This window comes from Paroedura picta, chromosome 5 (assembly GCF_049243985.1).
Source record: "Paroedura picta isolate Pp20150507F chromosome 5, Ppicta_v3.0, whole genome shotgun sequence".
Taxonomy (NCBI): domain Eukaryota; kingdom Metazoa; phylum Chordata; class Lepidosauria; order Squamata; family Gekkonidae; genus Paroedura; species Paroedura picta.
The window spans coordinates 48,742,544-48,762,014 of NC_135373.1; the positions used below are offsets into that span (position 1 = coordinate 48,742,544).

Consider the following 19,471-nt stretch of genomic DNA (forward strand, 5'->3'; position numbering starts at 1 on the left):
CAGTCCTTCAGTCACTTTTCCAGTGAGAAATTCGCCCCATCTCCTTTGGTGAGTAGCTTGCTAATGTCCAAATGTGGGGTTGCACTGAAGACAAAACACGAAAACAGAGTTGCACTTACCTGTAACAGTTGTTCATTGTTGTCTTCTGTGCACGTACACATTCCCTCCCTCCTGCCCTGCTATGAGCTTTCACATGGTTACATTTAGTAGTGTGTTTCTTGTGGTGGCCTTGCAGGAACTGAGGGAAAGTACACTTCCAGAGTACTTGATGGTTTGAAGGGAAAACTGTTGGCTCTGGAGGGGGAGAGGCACCCCCTCACATGATTTTTCACTGGAAGAAACTCTGCCCATGGTTGGACTGTGCAGGTGTAGTCCTAACATATGTCTTCACAGAAGATATTGATGAACAACAGTTAACAGGTAAGCGCACCTCTGTTTTGCTTGTGAGGCGAAGCGAGGTGCTCTGGTGTGATAGGACTCGATTAAGCAGGTGTTTCCTTTGTGGCTGTAGTTAACCGTTGTGTGCCAAGAGAAACTACTGAGCAGAGCATTTCTCTGTGGAAGCTGCTCATATGCCATAAACATGGTGGTTAGTGTTAGATTGGGAGACCTAGGTTCAATCCTGTGCTTTGCTATGGAAGTATGCTGGGTGGCCTTGGGCCACTCATTCTCTCTCTGTCTCTGTCTTGGCCTAACCTACATTATAGAGCAGCTTTGATACTAAAGTGTAGAAGGAGATTCAGATGTGTCTCTCTCAGACCTTAGACAGACACCCTAACACAGCACTTTTCAACCTGTTGACCATAGAGGAACTTCTGAAATATTTTTCAGGTTTCAAGAAGCCCCGGAACCAGGCTGGAAGTGGTCAGCTGGCCATGCTTCGCTTCCATGCCTGAGGAGGACTGTGGAGGGGAGAGAGGAGGTGGTTTGAGGCAAGTGTCAATGGAAATATCCAGTTCCCTGCTTTCACAGCAATGCTGAGAATAGCTTCTGGCCAAGTCCACTAAAGGAGGATAAAGGCTGGAAAGTTTCTGGGGATCCCTCTCAGAGCCCCGGGCCCCAGAGAGCCCTGGTTGCGAATCCCCACCCTAACATCATACTGTCTCTCCAGCCTTAAAGAAATAATAGAATGCCCTAATAAATAAGATGCCCTAACCCTAAAAGAAATAAAATGGTTCAGGGAATCAAATAGACTCACTTTGTTGTGAAACTGGAGGACCAAGCAGTTATGGGCACAGCTCAAGCCCTTTGAACTTCAGAGCACATTTTCAGCCCAAAAGCTGGCCCAGAGAGCTCTGAAAGACCTGTGACCGGCCCAAAAGGGGATAGTCTTTTGGTGGGCATGGCTCTCTGTGCAGGGCTGAAGATGTGCTGAGTGAAGTTTTCTTTTTTGTGCAGCTGCAGAATCTCCCCCCCCCCCTGCTTCTTTGCATGTGGTTGCTGCCGCTAACAGCTTTCTTGCTTGTGCTGGGCAAGCATTTTTTGGTCGGTTGACTCTGCCGTTGAAGTGATGTGGGGACTCATCCTGTGTGAGCCTCACAGGTGACTAGCCGGCGGCCTCATTTTTCTCCCTTGCTCTACTGATGTCCCCTCCTTTTGAAATCTCTGATAGGGCCCTTTTCCCTCCTCTCACAGCTCTGCAATTGCGGCCTTGACTAACTGGCCTGTTGTGGTCCATTTGTACTGTGTGAGCTGTAGAAAGTCTGCATCAGCCCTCTTAGCGTTGCCACTCACAGGGCTGAATAATTTGCCTGCTTGGCAACTCAAACTTCCTCTGCCTAACTTTTCTCTCATGGTTCCTGTTTCTCAACATGCCTATTGTGTACTCTTCCTTCCGCTGCCATCCCTCTCCCTTTAGCCTCTTTGCTGCTTGAGATTTCTTTCTGATCCTCAGCTGGCCCCACCATGCCACTTCTTTATGTAAGGCCTGTGTGAAGTTTTAATCCCAGCCAAGCTGACCATTTCCCATCCCTCAGACACTGGGCTGTTGCCATTCCCATCTGTTATTTGGCTTCCTTTGTTCCCCCACTGGCTGGAGGATTTGTGACCATTCCATGCCATCATCCTGGTTTAGCCAATCAGCGGTGGAGACTTCCCCACAACTGCAGCACAGCATAACTTTTCCATTCCCACTTGCCCTTTTCATACATTAAGTCCTGGAATGCTGCACTTGCACACAATTACCATGTTCTTTTACGGCAAGAGGCTGCTTATAATGTCAGGAGGCAGAAAGGGGCCTTTATTTATTTATGGAACATCATTTTAACCTTTGGAATGAATTCTTGCCATGGAAAAGTGGTGTGCTAATGGATCTATGTGTGTAAAGAAAGATTTGGTTTCTGAAGACATGCTGGGTTTTTGAAAATGTAATTTGGGGGCAGGAAGGAGAAAGAAATGTTTTTGAGTGCTAGAAAACTCCATGCTTTTAGAAGTGCATGTGTACATAAAGTGCAGATGCAGCCGCTTCTGGCAAAATTTATTTGTGATTGTTTCTGCGCATCTTTGGGGATTCTCAATGTAAGCTCGGGACACAACTACCCCTGACATTCAGGACCTCTGAATGCAAGTTAATTTCAAAAGAAGCCGGATTGTGAAGTGGGAAGACCCTCAGAATATTGTTCCAGATGGCCTCGTGCACAGTGTGGCTTACTTGCAAGTAAGTGTGCAGGCCACCGCAACCTCCTTGACAATGTTAGACCTGCTGCCTTACAATTACTATATATAAAAGGTTCTTAATGGAGCCTAGCCGTGAACAAATAAAAAAATCAGGGCAGGGAAGAACAACATACTACAGTTTGCAGGGTGCATTTTGCTTCTATCATTAGATGTATTTTGAATTTTGCTTATGGAAAACTAAGCTACTTATAATTTTTAAATTCTATAAGTAAAAGAAGAGGAGAGCTAGTATTTGTGTATATTGTTTTTTTCCGACGCGAAGGAATCTCAAAGTGGCTTATGATCAACTGCCCTTTCCCTCCCCACAACAGACACCCTCTGAAGTAAGTGGGCCTGAGAGAGCTCTGAGAGACCTGTGACAGGCCCAAGATCACCCAGCTGGCTGCATGTGGAGGAGGAGCAGGGAATTAAATTCAGTTCTCTGGATTTGAGGCCACCTCTCCTAGCCATTACACCGAGGGGACTCTCCTTGCTGCTTAAGATTTCTTCCTCATAGCCATAGTGCAATGTTATGTAGAGAGCCAGTTTGGTGTAGTGGTTAGGAGTGCGGACTTCTAATCTGGCATGCCGGGTTCGATTCTGCGCTCCCCCACATGCAACCAGCTGGGTGACCTTGGGCTCGCCACGGCACTGATAAAACTGTTCTGACCGGGCAGTGATATCAGGGCTCTCTCAGCCTCACCCACCCCGCAGGGTGTCTGTTGTGGGGGGAGGAATGGGAAGGCGACTGTAAGCCGCTTTGAGCCTCCTTCGGGTAGGGAAAAGCGGCATATAAGAACCAACTCTTCTTCTTCTTCTTCTTCTACTAACCAAGTTGTTAAAAAGACCAGGTTGTTAAAAAGAAATGCTTGCTGTGGTGTCAGGGCAGTACAAGAAAGTCAGTGGCCGATATATTTCAAATTTGCTCATCAATTTTGGCTCCCTCCCTCCCCAAACTGTTTTTTTTTTTTCCCTTCAAAATTTCTGGACGCTTTACAGTTTGGCTTGCTTCCCCAGTTTCCTGAAAGCACCTTGGCTTGTCTGAGTGAGCCTGCACAGAACGAGAGAGCGGCAGGCCCCTTGGGAGCTGGCTTGCCCATAGCCAGGAAGGGGGCAGGAAGTGATAGGTCAGCTTGGCAGGCTTTGGGCTCCTGTTCCTTTTTTATTTTTCCTGTCGGTCTTCCTTTATATAGCGCTTCAGCTTTCCTCCGTAAGCCAATACACATGGCCGTGACCCACCTTCCTCTTCCGATGCTGCCCTCAATGGATAAGTAACACCAAGTCCCTAGAATATATCTCCCCGTGCATGAATTATGCAGGCTCTCCCTTTTGGGGCTGCTGTCTCTCTGCAGCTGCTGTGTTTTTGGCATTTGATTGTGTGTTATAGATAACTTTATATATTGGCTGTTAGGGTCCCAGTGGCTGAAGGCATGGCGTACGAGTGCTAGAGAGGCAGTGTTATGCAGTGGTAAAAGGTTTAAAGAGCAGAGATCAGGGCTGCCATGAATCTCAATGAGGGGTTGGAGCCAGCTACTCTCGATCCACCTCACAGGGCAAATGAGGGCCAGGACTTATGTGCCAAAGTGACCAAACTATTAAGGCCCTGCTTGGTCCAGACATGGCCTCTCCTGAAATTTCTATCCAGAATGGCCTTGCCTTATTTATAGTGATGAATAAGGGAGGTCTGATCTCTGACTCATGGACCAATGCAATTCTGGTACCAATGTTTTAAAAGGGAGATCATTCACTCACAGATAACTATCATCCTATTAGTTTACTTTGCATAGCAGGGGAGATTTATGCCAGATTTTTAGTAAATAAACTCATTTTCTGGATGGTGGATCAGAGGTTTCTGCAAAGGAAAATCAATACCTTGCTAGAAATATTTGTTTAGAAGAAAAGGAGGAGGAAGAGGAGTTGGAGGAGGAATGGAGTTGGTTCTTATATGCTACTTTTCTCTACCCGAAGGAGTCTCAAAGTGGCTTACAGTCGCTTTCCCTTTCTTCTCCCCACCAGACACCCTGTGAGGTGGCTGAGGCTGAGAGAGCCCTGATATCACTGCTCAGTCAGTACAGCTTTATCAGTGCCATGGCGAGCCCAAGGTCACCCAGCTGGCTGCATGTGGGGGAGTGCAGAATCGAACCTGGCATGCCAGATTAGATGTCCGCACTCCTAACCACTACACAAAACTGGCCCTACCTGTTAAGCAGGTTGATTTTCCTGGGGCCTTAAAATAAAATGGATGAGTCTGCTGCTGTTGCTACTGAAACAACTCATATATGTGAATCTTTCGATTATTTTTACCTGGATTTAACATAAATGGCCTTGTTGACTTGTAGTTTTCCTAGAGGACTTGATGGCAGAAAGACAGTCAGTATTAAAGCAATTCTCTTAAATCTTTTAAACATTAGAAGATTTGATTTTAAAGTGCCGAAGCATATCCAACCTTTCCTCCAAGGCTTGCCAATGATCTATATGCTTCTTCCTCCTTCATTATTCTCAGAATAACCCTGTAAAGTAGGCTAGATTTAGGGGTGGCTGAACTGTGGCTGCCCGGATGTCCATGGACTGCAATTATGATGAGCTCCTGCCAACATGGGAATCGTAGTCCATGGACATCTAGAGAGCTGCAATTTGGCAACCCCTTGGCTAGATCAAGGGACAGTGACTTGCTCAAGGTTTGCCCATTGAAGCTGCATTGCTGATGAGGGCATTGAAGCAATCCTAGTCTGATACTTTTCTGTGCCCTGCTGTTCTTCTTCGTGGGGATCCAGAGCAGTTGATAACATTGTCCCCCCCTCTTCCACATCATCTTCGCTAGCAACATAAACATTGTGAGCAGGATGGGCTGCCTAAGGAGGTGGCACGCTCCCCCTCACTGGCAGTCTTCAAGTGTTGGCTGGACAGAGACTTATCCTGGATGCTTCAGGCTGATCCTGCATTGAGCAGGGGTGGCAGTAGATGGAGTAGATGGCCTCTTTGATTCTCTGGGGAGGCTGAGAGATTTATTTATTTATTTATTTATTTATCATACTTCTATACCGCCCTCCCTGGAGGCTCAGGGCGGTTTACATTATAACAGAGAACCATACATAAAACTGTAGAACATGTACATCAATAACCAACAATTGCAACCAAACACAACACAGTATAACAATAAACAATCATAATACAAACAGGTCCAGGGCTTGTTGATGGGATTTTGAGGGGGGTTGCTTATTGATTGAATTCTGAGGGAGGGGGTGGGGGGGAGCAGGGGCCCTTGGTCGCTGTAGATTATATCTGGTCTCGGCCAAATGCCTGGTGGAGGAGCTCCTTTTTGCAGGCCCTGCGGAACTGTTTAAGCTCCGTCAGGGCCCTGATCTCCTCTGGGAGCTCGTTCCACCAGGTAGGGGCCAGAACAGAGAATGCTCTGGCCCTGGTTGAGACCAGACGGACTTCTTTAGGGCCAGGGATCCTTAGCTGATTGGAGGCAGTAGAGCGTAGAGCTCTTTTGGGGGCATAGGCGGGGAGGCGGTCCCTCAGGTATACTGGGCCCTGACCGTGTATGGCCTTGAAGGTAATTACCAGAACCTTTAGTCTGATCCAGAATTCAACTGGTAACCATTGCAGCTGATGGAGAATAGGCCGGATATGGGACCTCCAATGTGCCCAAGGTCAGGTAGCAAGCTTATTTGTTTGTTTGTTACATTTATATTCCGCCTCTCTCCTTGAGGGACTCGAGGCAGATTAAAGTCCCATAAAATCCCTGATCTTAAAACTATCCACCTCCAAATGGCAGGAAAATAAGGAATAAATTCATCCACTTCCTCTATAATGTCCACAAAGGTTCAACAGATGATGCAGCAAAAACCTGGGGGGGGGGAGGGGCACCATTTGTAAACAACCTGGCCTCAACCAAAGACCTGGCAGAAGAGCTCCATTTTGCAGGCCCTGCGGAACTGAGACAGCTCAGGGCTCTCAGCTCTCCTGGGAGCTCATTCCACCAGGTTGGGGCAAGGAGCGAAAAGGCCCTGGGCAGGGTTGAGGCCAGGCGTACCTCTCTAGGGCCAAAGACCACTAGCAGATTAGTGCCTGCAGAGTACAAGGCCCTGTGGGGAGCATAATCAGATAAGTGGTCCCTCAGATAGGCAGGGCCCAAACCTCGTATGGCCTTAAAGGTCAGGACCAAAACCTTGAACTTGATCCGGGCTGTAACTGGTAACCAGTGCAGCTGCCTCAGCACAGGCTGGATTTGGGTCCTCCAAGATGACCCAGTGAGGACCCTAGCTGCTGCGTTCTGTACCAGCTGGAGCTTCCATGATGTAGTGCTTCTCCCAGATCCTAGTCTTATGCTAACCACTGTACCATGCTGACTCGCTCAGACCTGCTTCTACACTTTAGGCTGGGGCCTTCAGATGTTGTGGCTTGATGAGCCAAGTCTCGAGTCCTGTACTGTGGGCTGCCAGGTGTTGGATGCTTCTTCCCCCACCTCTGGTTTCTGCAGTCCCAGGATAGCAGCAAAAACAGCATGCTAAGAGTCCCTGGTGGGGCCTCTCTTATATGGCTCCCTCGCTGCTGCATTCAAGTTCTGTGAGTCAGAAGGGGCTCTGAAGAGTGGCCCCACCCCAGGACTTGTAAGGGCTGGCTTCTTGGAGGAGGCACACCACGCCCCCTCAGGGATTCCTCAGCGAGGCCTCTGCCTTGTGCTTCAAACACAGCCTGCCAGCTCTATTCAAATAGAGCTTACCAGCTTTCTGTGCAATTTTTCTATTTGTAGGAGGTTCATTTTTCAAATGTAAAGGAGCACTCAAGGCTCGAATCTTCCACCCAGAATCGAAAGTGGGACTCTCCATTCTACTGCCTTAGGGATTGGTGACCATATGTGTGATCTGGACATAAGTAGCTGATGCTACAGAAGGAACACCTTCGCCAGGATGCACTTCCTTGGACCCTGAGGTTATAATCCTGCTGACTTTGACAATGCAGCCAGCAATGCCGAGCGTGGCCTTTTAGGTGGTAGCATAACTGCCATAGAGTTCTCTCCCCTGTGTATTCTGTGAGCATCTTGCATGGTGTCCGCTGTGGTGGTTTTTAGGCTTCAAAATGGGTCAGCAAGTTATCATAAGTTATTTTTGCTGTTTTCATTGTAACGTACACCTCCAAGGGGTATGTACATGTCAAGAGGCAGGATAGAACTATTTAAATAAGCATTGCAGAACGACTGTCCATAATTATACAGTCCCCCTCCCCCATTTCTAAAGACAGCTCTGGCTGAATTCATATTCAGCTGCATCTGAAGAAGTGAACTCGGACACTTAAGGATTTCCGCTGGAATAAACTATGTCTTTAAGGGTCTACTGGACTTCAATGTTGCTGCTAGTGCCCAACACCACTATCTGGAATTTTTCTATGTCCTTACAAACTCCTAATTAGGTAATGGCTGTGGTTTAGTGGTAGAGCACGTGTCTGACATGTGGAAAGTCTCAGGTTCAGTCCCTGGCATCTCCCCTTGAAAGACTCAGACAGGAGATGCTAGCATGGCGATTCCGGGACCAGAGGAGCATGCAAGGACCCTGCTATGAGGAGCTGCTTTTTAAATATCTCCTACCATGTAGAGTCTTCCCAGCTGACCTAGGAAAGGAGACCCCTCTAGAAGAGTTGTGTTCTCAAAGAACAGCATCCTTAATTATTCATATCTGAGCACTTGTCCCCAGTGGCGACCCAAAGAGGTTTACAATGCAAGACTAAAGTATGACTTTAAAAAAAAGAAAAAGAAAGAAATGGACAAAACAAAGCTCTGGAATTCTTTTCCTAGGGAGATTTGTCTGTTGCTTTCTGATGCTGTCTTCTGTCAGTGGGAAGGTTTTTCTGTTCCATTTGGCATTTACTCAATAATCCCATCTTCTAAACCAGGGGTAGTCAAACTGCGGCCCTCCAGATGTCCATGGACTACAATTCCCAGGAGCCCCCTGCCAGCGAATGCTGGCAGGGGGCTCCTGGGAATTGTAGTCCATGGACATCTGGAGGGCCGCAGTTTGACTACCCCTGTTCTAAACCAATGTATTTAATGTTTTGTATTACTCAGTTCTGGCTTGGGTAGCCCGTGCTAGTCTGGTCTTGGAAGCTAAGTCAGGGTTGATCCTGGTTAGTATTTGGATGGGAGACCACTGAGGAACACCAGGGTTGCTATGCAGAGGCAGGCAACGTTGGACCCCCCCCCCCGAATATTTCTTGCCTCAAAAGCCCCATGGAGTTGCCATGGTTCTCTGTGACTTGAAGGCAAAAATAAATGATTCCAACTGTTTTATATGTTAAGCTTTTAGAAGTTGTTTTAATGATGTGTGTTTGGGAAGGCGGTTGATTTGAATGGTTTTATAATGAAATCATGTGTGTTTTAAATTAGTAGCTGCCTTGTCAGCTTTTTTTAAGGCCAGAAAGGCAAGGATATGAATTTTGTAAATGAGAATAAATGAAATAAAAACAGGTGAAAGGGGGACAAAACACATTTTCAGTATAGAGCAAACCTTCCTCTCCGTGCAAAAGGGAGTTTTATTTACCCAGTTTATTTACCCAGCCTTTCTCCCTAGTGGGGACTCAAAGTGGCTTACATTGTTTTCTTGCCGTACAATTTATTGACACATCAGCCTTGTGAGGTAGGTTAGACTAAGGGTGTTTGATTGACCCAAGGTACCATGACATCAGTGGGCATTCAAACCTACAGGCCTCACTTCATAAAAGGATCTGGACAGAATGGAGTGGACGAAGAAGAGAGCAACAAGGAATATTTAGCTATACTGATCAGGTCTCCATTTGGGGTTCTCATGTCACCTGTTAAGTTGAAATGGCTGCCAGCCATTTAAGCCCCCTGTTTCACTTCTCTTCCAAATTGAGGGAAGCTAAGTGGATTGCTGAAATGGATTGCAGCCATTTCAGCCATACAGCAGGGTGGGTGCACACATGTGCTGTTAGCCATTTCAGCAGTTCATTTTGCTTGTTTGGAGAATAAAAGACAGAAAAATTCAGATTTTATTTGGGTCAGCTATACCAGTAGCCAAAACAGAGCAGAGAATCTTTGTCTTAGAAAATATCCAAAAATACCAGTAAGTTATTTTTCCCCTGTATTTTTTTCTGGTTCAAGTGAACCAAATGCACACACCTAGATTATAGGAGAGAATAACTATCTCTCTATAGCCCTAGTGCTTTAATGGTTAATTTAGTGCTTTGGAAGAGAATGTTTTGTTTCTATGTATCTCTTTTAGAGAGAATGTTTCCCCTATACACATTGGCAACAGTTAAAAGGCTGTTTCAAGGTCTATTCATGTCAAACTTGATTGTTGTACCTGAAATGTATCTGTTAAAGCACTGCTTTTAATCTGTTTATTCTTTTTAACTGACCTTTTTGCCCCTTCTTTCTAGGCCAAGAGGAAGTTGGATCTGGAAGGGATGGGTCAGCAGTGTATCCCAGAGTTCCGGACCCCAAAGGGGAAGGGGAGAACGCTGCCCCACATCCCAAGTCCAAAAAGTAAGCAGTGCTACTACCCTTATGGGGGAGGGGGAAGCATTTGTCTTTCAATATGTCTTCAGATCTGCATTCTCAGACTTAAGAAATGAATTACTATTTCTTATGGCCTTAGAGATTAGTTCGATAATATGACGCACAATGAAAGCTCTGAAGCGGCAGGCAGCTTAAGCCCTTCAGTGTTTTCCAGAGTTTCATAAGGAGGGAGGAAGAAACGGGGCCTACAAAATTCCTTGAGCCTGTGTTGCTCTCTGGTGGCTCCCCAGAAACCAAGCGATCTTTCTCCCTCATCTTGCTGCCATGCTCTCACTCCCATGAAGGCTTATATACTTTGAATAAAACTTTGCTGGTCTTAAAAGTGCCACTGGACTCTGAATAACTTTGTTCTCCAGCAGGATGCCTGTCATCTTGGGGCTGCAGCAACACTTAGAAAGCCCCTCTACGAATCCATAATTACTTACTTGATCCCTTGTTTAACATGAAATCATAACAAGTGCTCTCCTGCAACTAAGGAACATTTTTTTGCTTCCATTTTAAGTCAAGGGTTAAAGTGAGCCATGGGTTCCTAAAGGTCTTTTCCTCCTTTGTTTAAGGATCGGCCTGTTTCTTCCTTTCCTGCCTTGTCTCTGTCTGTCTAAAGGTATGAGTAGGATCTGGATGGAGTTTTTCCAGGGGCCAGTGACTGCTCTCAGCAGTGGTGTCTTTTTTCTCTCTTTACCAAGATGGTGCTGGTCAAACTTGGAAGCACACAGCCATCCTATGATCTTCTTTCAAAAATAAAATATTTCTCCCCCCCCCCCCCGCAGACACTTTTATGGCTAAGAGATTAGGTAGATGGGATTCTCTGTGAAGGGACCTATGTGACATCTGTCTGGGATGCAGAGGGCAACCAAGATAATTTTCCTACGAGAAAAGGCTGAAGAGTCTGAGACTTCCCAGTTTAGAAAAGAGATGACTGGGGGGGGGGGAGATGATAGAGCTCTGTAAAATTGTGCATGGGGTAGAGAAAGCACAGAAAGAGAACTTCTTCCTCTCCCTCCCCAAATATTAGAACTCAAGGAGATCCTTTGAAACTGCTGGCCAGTAGATTCAGGACAGACAACAGGAAATTCTTCTTTTTACAACAAATGATTAAAATGTGGAATTCACTGCCAGGGAGTGTAGTGACAGCCACAAATGTGGATGCCTTTGAAGGGGGATTGGGCAGGTTAGTGGAGGATAAGTCTATCAGTGGCTACTAGCGATGATCACTATAAGGAACTTCTACAATCAGAGGCAGTCTACCTTGGGAGTCCCAGAAGGCAACAGCCTCTATGCTCTGCTGTTCCTCCTCTGAAGAAACCAGCTGGCCACTGTGAGACAGGATGCTGGGCTAGATGGACTGCTGTAGAACTCTCCTTCTGTAGTTACAGCACTTCGGTTCTGTCCTGCCCCCACCATTACATGCTTTGTTGCTTCCCATATTGGGCTGTCGTATTGTATGTTGTACATACAGCTGCTTTTCAGAAGTTAAGGGAAACAACTCCCAGTGGCTGACAAGACCAAGCCTCTTTGATCAGATCCCACAGCTCTGTTGCAGCTTCGCCAGTTTCTGTGTTGGTTCAGGGACTCCTAGAGGTCTGGTTGTACCCTGTGAAACCAGTTGGGGATCAGGATATGTATGCTTCATTATGAGGAAGCAGTACATATGTGTATTCCTCTCCCTTCCATCCCCTCCTCCTGCAGCCAACTGATCTTCCCAAAATGCTTTTTCTGGACCTTCAGGAAGAGGAGGACAAGCACTGTGGGGTTTGGCACCAGGCAGGGAGAAATTACCCTACCCCTTGTATCAGTGGAAGACTTACTGGCTCCAACCCAGTGCCTCGTGGTCCTATACCCTTAGAAGTTCAATGGGTGGCTGCACAGGATACGAGACAGCACTAAGATGATGCAACTGTTTCCCCCCGGAAGCCGATTAAGTACAGCTAGGGAATTTTGAGGGGCATTGCTGTTAGAATTCCAACTAGATAGTTTGTGCTTGAAGCTGTTATACAACAAACCTAGCCCTCTGCTGACTGTACATCTCTGGAGCATTTGTGTATGATGTGCCATGTGGCAGGCTCAAGCCCAGTGAGAAAGTACAGTGGTGTCATCCCACCTAACCTGCTGCCCTTGCTAAGCCTCTGAGCAAGCCAACCATCTGGCTTTTTACCTCCCATGTTGAGCCTGGATTTAGCTGCCTAGTATTAAAAACACAATATTAAGTGGAACCTGACTTGGTGAAGATGAATGGTATAGTCCAGGGATGGCCAAACTGTGGCTCTCCAGATGTCCATGGACTACAATTCCAATGAACCCTTACTAGCACTGGCAGGGACTCATGGGAATTGTGGTCCATGGACATCTGGAGAGCCACAGTTTGGCCACCCCTAGTATAGTGATTGCAAAGATGTACAAAGCACTATGGAGCCACTAGAGGGAGATATGTGGCCACATTTAAGCATCAGTGCCCTTGAACAGCCTTTATGGAATCCAGTCAGGCATGTGAAAGGGCACCAGAACTGTCTGGCACAAGTGTGCAGGGGAAGGAACTGAATTATTTGGCCACAGAACTTCCTTTGACTCCTGGATCATGGTCAAGCCTGTATCACACCCTGCAAAAAAAAAATCCACATTCTGTGCTCAGAAGTTTCGGAATATTTTATTTATAGACGCAGATGTGTTATCCTGTTGGTCTGAAGCAGCAGAACCAAGTCTGAGTCCGGTGGCACCTTTATGACCAACATATGCTTTTGTGTACATATGCTTTTGTGTCTGACAAAGTGTGCATGCCTACACAAGCTTATACGTTGAATAAAACTTTCTTGGTCTTAAAAGTGCTACTGGAATCAAACTCTGTATTACTTTATTTATAGTTTGCTGTTCTTGCTGAAACTCAGGATTTGCAAAAAAAACAAAATAAAAAAAGACCAGACAGTGTGAGACATCCAATAAACAATGCTGTAGAAGTAGGATTAAAGCACAGGGAAACAGAAAAGCAGACAACACCCATCCCATGCCATAGCAGAGAATCAGCTCCTGAGGAGAAAGCCCTCAAAGGCTCTCTATTTATCACATTCGTAACATATTTTGAGAAGGAAATCCATGAGTTCCCCATTTTATCCTCAGAGCAGCTTTGCAGGGAAAGGCTAGGCTGAATGGCCCAAGATTGCACAGTGAGGGCCATGGTATAAGGCAAAGTAGGTATACGAACCTGCTTCTACCTACCTTGTAAAAGTTCTCTTGAATCTATTCCTGATGCACTTAATAACCAAACTTCTATCTTGGAAAAGCCAAGCCCACAAGAAGCACAATTTATGCATGTTGCAACTCAGCCAAAAAACAATGATGCAGGGCATCAGCACCTTTACAAAGTTATTTTTGTACTTATCTTTTAAACTAATCAGGGGAGGGGTTGTTTTGGACAAGGCAGGGCTTTGATTGTAAGATGGAGATGGGTAACTTGGGACCCTGAAGATGGAAGAGAGAGGGAGAAGGCAAGAGGAGATATAGTTGGATGGATAGACTCTCCCTCCAGTAAATCTAGTTGCTGATCAAGGGCTCAATGGTGGATGGGAGAGGCTGGGATTCATTGACTGACCACTGGAAAAGTCCAGGTTCCATCCTGGCATCTCCAATTAAAATGATCTCTATATTAGGGTAGACAAGTCCTTGGAGAACAGCTGTCAATGGTGTATTCTGTATGTAACCCACCATGAGCCAGCTTGTCTGGGAGTGGCAGGTAATAAATATAATAATAATAATAATAATAATAATAATAATAATAATAATAATAATAATAATAATAATAATAATGATGATGATGATGATGATGTCCCCAGGTATTGTAAGGAGACTTCCTGTGCAGAGTCATGAGGACTAGAATCTTTGGCCTATAAAACAAGCCTAATTTTATCCATGTGAAATTGCAGGAAAGAGGAGCATGCCAATGACAAAAAGTGTCATCCACCTGGCTACCCAGTTGTCCTGAAAAATTTCCCTTATTTGTGCTTTAGCCCCTAAATCACCTGGGGAGAAGACCCGTTATGACACATCGCTGGGCCTGTTGACGAAGAAGTTCATCCACTTGCTCAGTGAGTCAGAGGACGGAGTGCTGGACCTGAACAGGGCTGCGGAGGTGCTGGATGTCCAGAAGCGGCGCATCTATGACATCACCAATGTCTTGGAGGGGATCCAGCTCATTCGGAAGAAATCCAAGAACAACATACAGTGGATGTAAGTGTCGTGGGGAAAGAAGGACCCAAGGGATTAAGGGATTGCTGTTTGATTGATATTGGATGATGATTCCAACTAGGGAATGGGTTTCATCCCCCCTTCCTGGTGAGATCTTTCTAAATGGTTCATGTAGCGTCTTTACAGGGAAGCCGTTGAGGAGCTTTTAGTGGTGGCCTTCCCACTCCCAAAGCTGTCCTTGTCATAAGAGAGACAATCTTTCACTTCACCCACAGCAGCGGGTGGGAACTTTACCCAATTGCCTTTTTGCCATGCAAAATACTCTGCCTGATAGCCTTGGTGTACAGTTGGATGTGCATTTGGATGAGGTGGCCGGGGAAGTGTTGTTAGTCTATCTTGTGGTTTTGGGAATGGTTTGATGGCAGTGTCTGCTCTCCTAAGTGAGCTACAATTGAAGCAATTGAGTTGGTTTTTAATGATGGGAACACATGATGTCAAGATGACAGAATGTAGCTGAAGGTAATTAAAGCATTCAGAAAATGGGATGAAGTCGCCTTACACCAAATCATAAAAATGGTCTATCAAGGTCCATCTTGTTCCCTGACTTGGCAGAATGTCTTCTGGGTCTCTCTGGTAAGGTTTTTCACATCATCTACTACCTAGTTCTTTGACCTGGAGATTTCAGGGATCAAACCAGGGACCTTTTAGGAGCAAAAAACGTAAGTGCTGTACCACTGACCTCTAAGTGTTGTCATTTCCCCCCATAAGAGTTGATAAACCCACCTATTCTCACTATTCCCACTGTGAATGCTGCCTTTTAGAAATTGTCCTTCCTAAGATAGTGATCAGAATTAGTAGGGTGACATGCCGGGCCCCTTGTCCCATCCCCACCCTCAATCCTTGTAAATACATAAATTAGTGTACAAAACCATGTCAATGTTTATCAACAGTTACCAGTTGTGGATAGGTGTACAAAAAACAAAGCAGTATTTTTGGGATTTGGGTATATTGAACCTAAAAAATATCAGTATATTCTGATACTCCCAAATCCCAATACTGGTATGGTGTTTAGATTCAGTAAATATTTGGGAATCCTTAATTTTTCCAGCTGCATTCTAACCTATGGGGAACATAATAGTCAATGGTAATGCAAAAGGGAGTCATAGGAGCTGATCCAGAATCTGTGGAGATCCTTTAGTTCATCATCAGTCTTCTATATGGTGTACCAGGGCTTCCATCAGAGACGTTTTCACAGCTAAGAGCCTGCAGGGGGCAGTGTGTGCCAGCGCCCTCTCACCCTCGTTTCCTCTTTTGCTGCTGAAGGTGGGGTCTCCAGTTTGCTACATGAGGAATCACCTCGGTTTGCTGGGCTGGTTTTGGTTTCTGAGTTCTAATGTCTCAGAAAGCTCTCTTTAAAAAATGCACCCTTTGTGGGACGAAGATGACCCAAACCAGTGAGCATGACCTATGTCTCTTCTGTTTGGGTGAAGGGCACAGTGTTCTCATATGTGAGGCCTGCTAATGCTTCATCCCCAAAGCCCAAGGGGATAGGGTGTCAAAGATGAAGGCAGCATTGCAGGAGAAAGCCCTCAAAGATTCAGAGCCATTGTCCAAATCCGGTCTGGGCACATAATCTCTTGCCGCATCCTCAGTGTCAACGAGATCGGCTCCACCTTTCGGATCCATATCCCAGCAGGTGATCATGCTCCATTGGAGTTGCCAGTTAAGAGGGCAAAAACTAAGCTCAAGGATAAAGAGAAACACAAGTTGGCATCTCAGCAGTGGGCTCTGGTCAGCACTCCTGAATCTCTTTCAGCTTTTCAAAAGAAGGCTAGAACTCCATCCTCAAGGCCAACGTCCCCTCTGGCTTTGATTTCGGATGGGAAAATAGAGGCTGGTCTACCAGCGAGTCAGTTCCTGTGTGATTGGGATCCAGAACAGATGTCTTCAGGTTATCTGGAGTAATGGAGTGACAGTTTGGCGCATTCTAGGGAGGTAAATGTGTATCCTACTGTTATCCACCTTCAATGACTGTCTCATGTGGACCGTGGTTGCCAGTACCTGTTGTGAGAGGAGAGGATCCTGTAATGGAATCTGACAGTTCTGAGACCACATTAGATTCCAGTTCAGATGTGAGAGTGGGCAAGGCCTGTCCTACAGAAGACCTCCAGATCTATGCAGAACAGACAATCTGTATGATTCAGTCCCTAGAAATAGAAATAGTTATATCTAAACATAAGCCGAAGGATAAGATATTAAGTTGTCTCTATTCAGATTCACCAGGCATTATTGCCTTTCTGGTATTGGCAGGACTTGAAGACCTTACACAAAAGTTGTGGCAGAAACCTGCGTCTATCCAACCCTAGAAGAGTGGCATTTTTCTATAGAATTAAGAAGGAGCCGTGGATAGAGCAGGCAGAAAGCTAGATGTTCTAGGGCAGAAATTGTACTCTTCGGCTGCATTGGAATTCAACATTTCCAGTAATGAGACCATGGCTAAATACCAGCAGTTCTTGTGGGAGAAGAACATGCCCTTTTTGGAGCTCCTGCCTGAGGATATGAAACCTCTTGCCAAGGTCCGACGTGCCGAAGCCTTAACAACCCCCCCCCCCCAAAGCAACAGATCAACGCATTCCATGGACTCTGCAGTGCACGTGACAGCGAGTTCCGTTGTGCTGAGACACTGTGCATGGTTAAGCTTTGCCTATAGAAACCAAGCTCGAGATCAAGCATTTCACCCTTTTTTCAGCATTCCACCCTTTTTTCAACTAGGACTGACGAGAGGCTGCCCTTAATGAAGAAAAATAAGCAAATGGCTAAGTCACTGGGAGTGTCTCAATAGGGACCTTCCCAATTCAAACAGTGACCATTTGTCTCCTGGCACCCCTACCAGAGGGATTACCACTATGCAAACCCTTCAGGGCCCCAGTATCCTACCTTTATGCCATTCACCCCAAATCAGGGCTAATAGAGGTGCCGGGGTTCAAGAAGACTTCGGCTGATCCACCGGCCGGCCCCATGGAAGGAGGCAAGTCTTCTGTCTAACACTTGGTTCACTGCCTGCCAAGTTTGGTGTCAGACTAAGTCAATTCTACTGCTGTCTGGGAGACTATTACCCTCGATTAATGGTCTCTTACCCATAATTACATTAGTTTTTAAATAAAGGGTTCAGGTCACTTCCACCATATTCATTGCCCCCAAGGGAGGGTATTCATGCAGCACTTACCGTGTCCCAAGCCTTAACTGCTGTAACTGAGGAGGCTTGTGATGATCAGGCATTCAATGGTTTTCTTCTCCAAGATGGGGGATTTAGGCCTGGACCTTAAAGGTTTGAATGCTTATCTAATACATATGTTCTATTTTACAGTTCTTAAAGCACAACTGTTGGTTTATGATTATTTACTTGAAGAGTGCTTATTTTTTATTTCCATCTACCCTTAACACTATAAATATCTTTGATAATATCTTTACATTTAAAAAACAAGACAGTAACTTGGAAGGGACACAAAATTTAAAAATGGGATCATAAAACAGATTGTACATATTAAAAATCATTCTACATTATTGGGCATATGGAACTGACGATATTCCTCCCCAACTTCCGCCTCAATATACCATATATATTCGAGTATAAGCCGACCCGAATATAAGCCGAGGCACCTAATTTTACCACCAAAAACTGAGAAAACTTATTGAATCGAGTATAAGCCAAGAGTGGGAAATGCAGCAGCTATAAATAAAAATAGATACCAATAAAATTACCGTATTTGCCGGCGTATAAGGCGACTGGGCGTATAAGACGACCCCCCAACATTTTCACTCAAAATGTGGAGTTTGCCGCCGCCGTGAGCCCAGTGAGGGGGGAGCTGGAGCTGGCGCTGCCCGCCGCCCGCAGCCTGCCGTGAGCCCAGTGGGGGGGAGCTGCTCGCTGCCCGCCGCTCACCGCCACTGTGAGCCCAGTGGGGGGGAGCCGCTCGCCGCCGCGCCGCCCGCCGCCCGCAGCCTGCCGTGAGCCCAGTGGGGGGGGAGCCGCTCGCCGCCGCGCCGCCCGCCGCCCGCAGCCTGCCGTGAGCCCAGTGGGGGGGAGCCGCTTGCCGCCGCTCGCCGCCGCTGTGAGCCCAGTGGGGGAGAGCTGCCGTCGCCCGCCACCGCCGTGAGCTCAGTGTCGGGGGGGGAGCCGCCCGCCGCCCGCCGCCCTCCACCGCATCCAGACTGAAGTGCACCCGGCGTATAAGACGGCCCCCCCAATTGGAGGCATGTTTTGGAGAGGGAAAAAGCCGTCTTATACGCCGGCAAATACGGTACATTAATTGAGGCATCAGTAGGTTAAATGTTTTTGAATATTTATTTCAAAGAAAAACTAAACTAGCTCTATAAGTGCAAAAGAGGCTCGACAAGAACAATATGATATCAACAATAACTTTAAAAGTGCAAAAGCCTTGGCTCAATCAGCAACCAAGCTAAAACACAAGAGTTAAAATCCTTCAAAACTGGATTCCTCATCATCCAACAGAGCTTCAGCTGGTGTGAGGTTATCAGCATAGACATTGTCGTCATCACTGAGTTCACAGTTATCACCATCACTGCTGTCGTTCTCATACAAAGTGCTGTTTTCACTGCCACCCATAGCATCAGAAAGCAAGGAGGGAGTGTCACATAGACACCTTCCTCCTCAGCAGGATTATTGCGAATCTACCCTACTGTCCTCCAGTGGAGGAGCTCAGGGTGGCCTAAGAGCTCCATCGCCACAGGCTCTCTCCCATCCTGCCTTCCCCCTCCCAACAAATACAGAAAAGTCAAGAGAATGAACAGCTGCTGGTTTTTGTACCCCACTTTTCACTAACCAAAGGAATCTCAAAGCAGCTACCAAACTGGGGGAATGGACATCTCTAACTACAACAGTGCCCCCCCAGAACAAAACACTGAAATAAAGAACTGTAAAAATCAACTTTTAAAAGGAACAAAACCCCAAGAAGAAAAGCCAAACAATACTGCCCCTCAGATAAAAAAGAAAGAAACACTAGGAGAAAGAAACAGTGAATCCCAAAGCACCTTCAAAACCCACCCCACCCACAGAAACCAAAAGAATAGTTCGGAAGAAGT

The 19,471-nt window shown here is 46.2% G+C and overlaps 1 protein-coding gene across 4 annotated transcripts in view; it reads left to right on the plus strand.

The window, feature by feature from the left end:
- Nucleotides 1–19,471, plus strand: part of E2F2 (E2F transcription factor 2) — a 53,673-nt gene that overhangs the window by 20,214 nt on the left and 13,988 nt on the right. For 2 of the 4 annotated variants that reach the window (XR_013231059.1, XM_077337799.1), the window contains exons 2-3: nt 10,054–10,159; nt 14,191–14,410. Coding sequence is in view for 3 of the 4 variants with exons in the window: in XM_077337799.1 (XP_077193914.1) it covers nt 10,054–10,159; nt 14,191–14,410 (326 nt within the window). In the remaining variant the exon portion in view is untranslated. Of the gene's footprint in view, nt 1–9,339; nt 9,440–9,605; nt 9,738–10,053; nt 10,160–14,190; nt 14,411–19,471 lie in introns of those variants that run through there. The other 2 variants (XM_077337800.1, XM_077337801.1) reach the window with 2 other exon arrangements.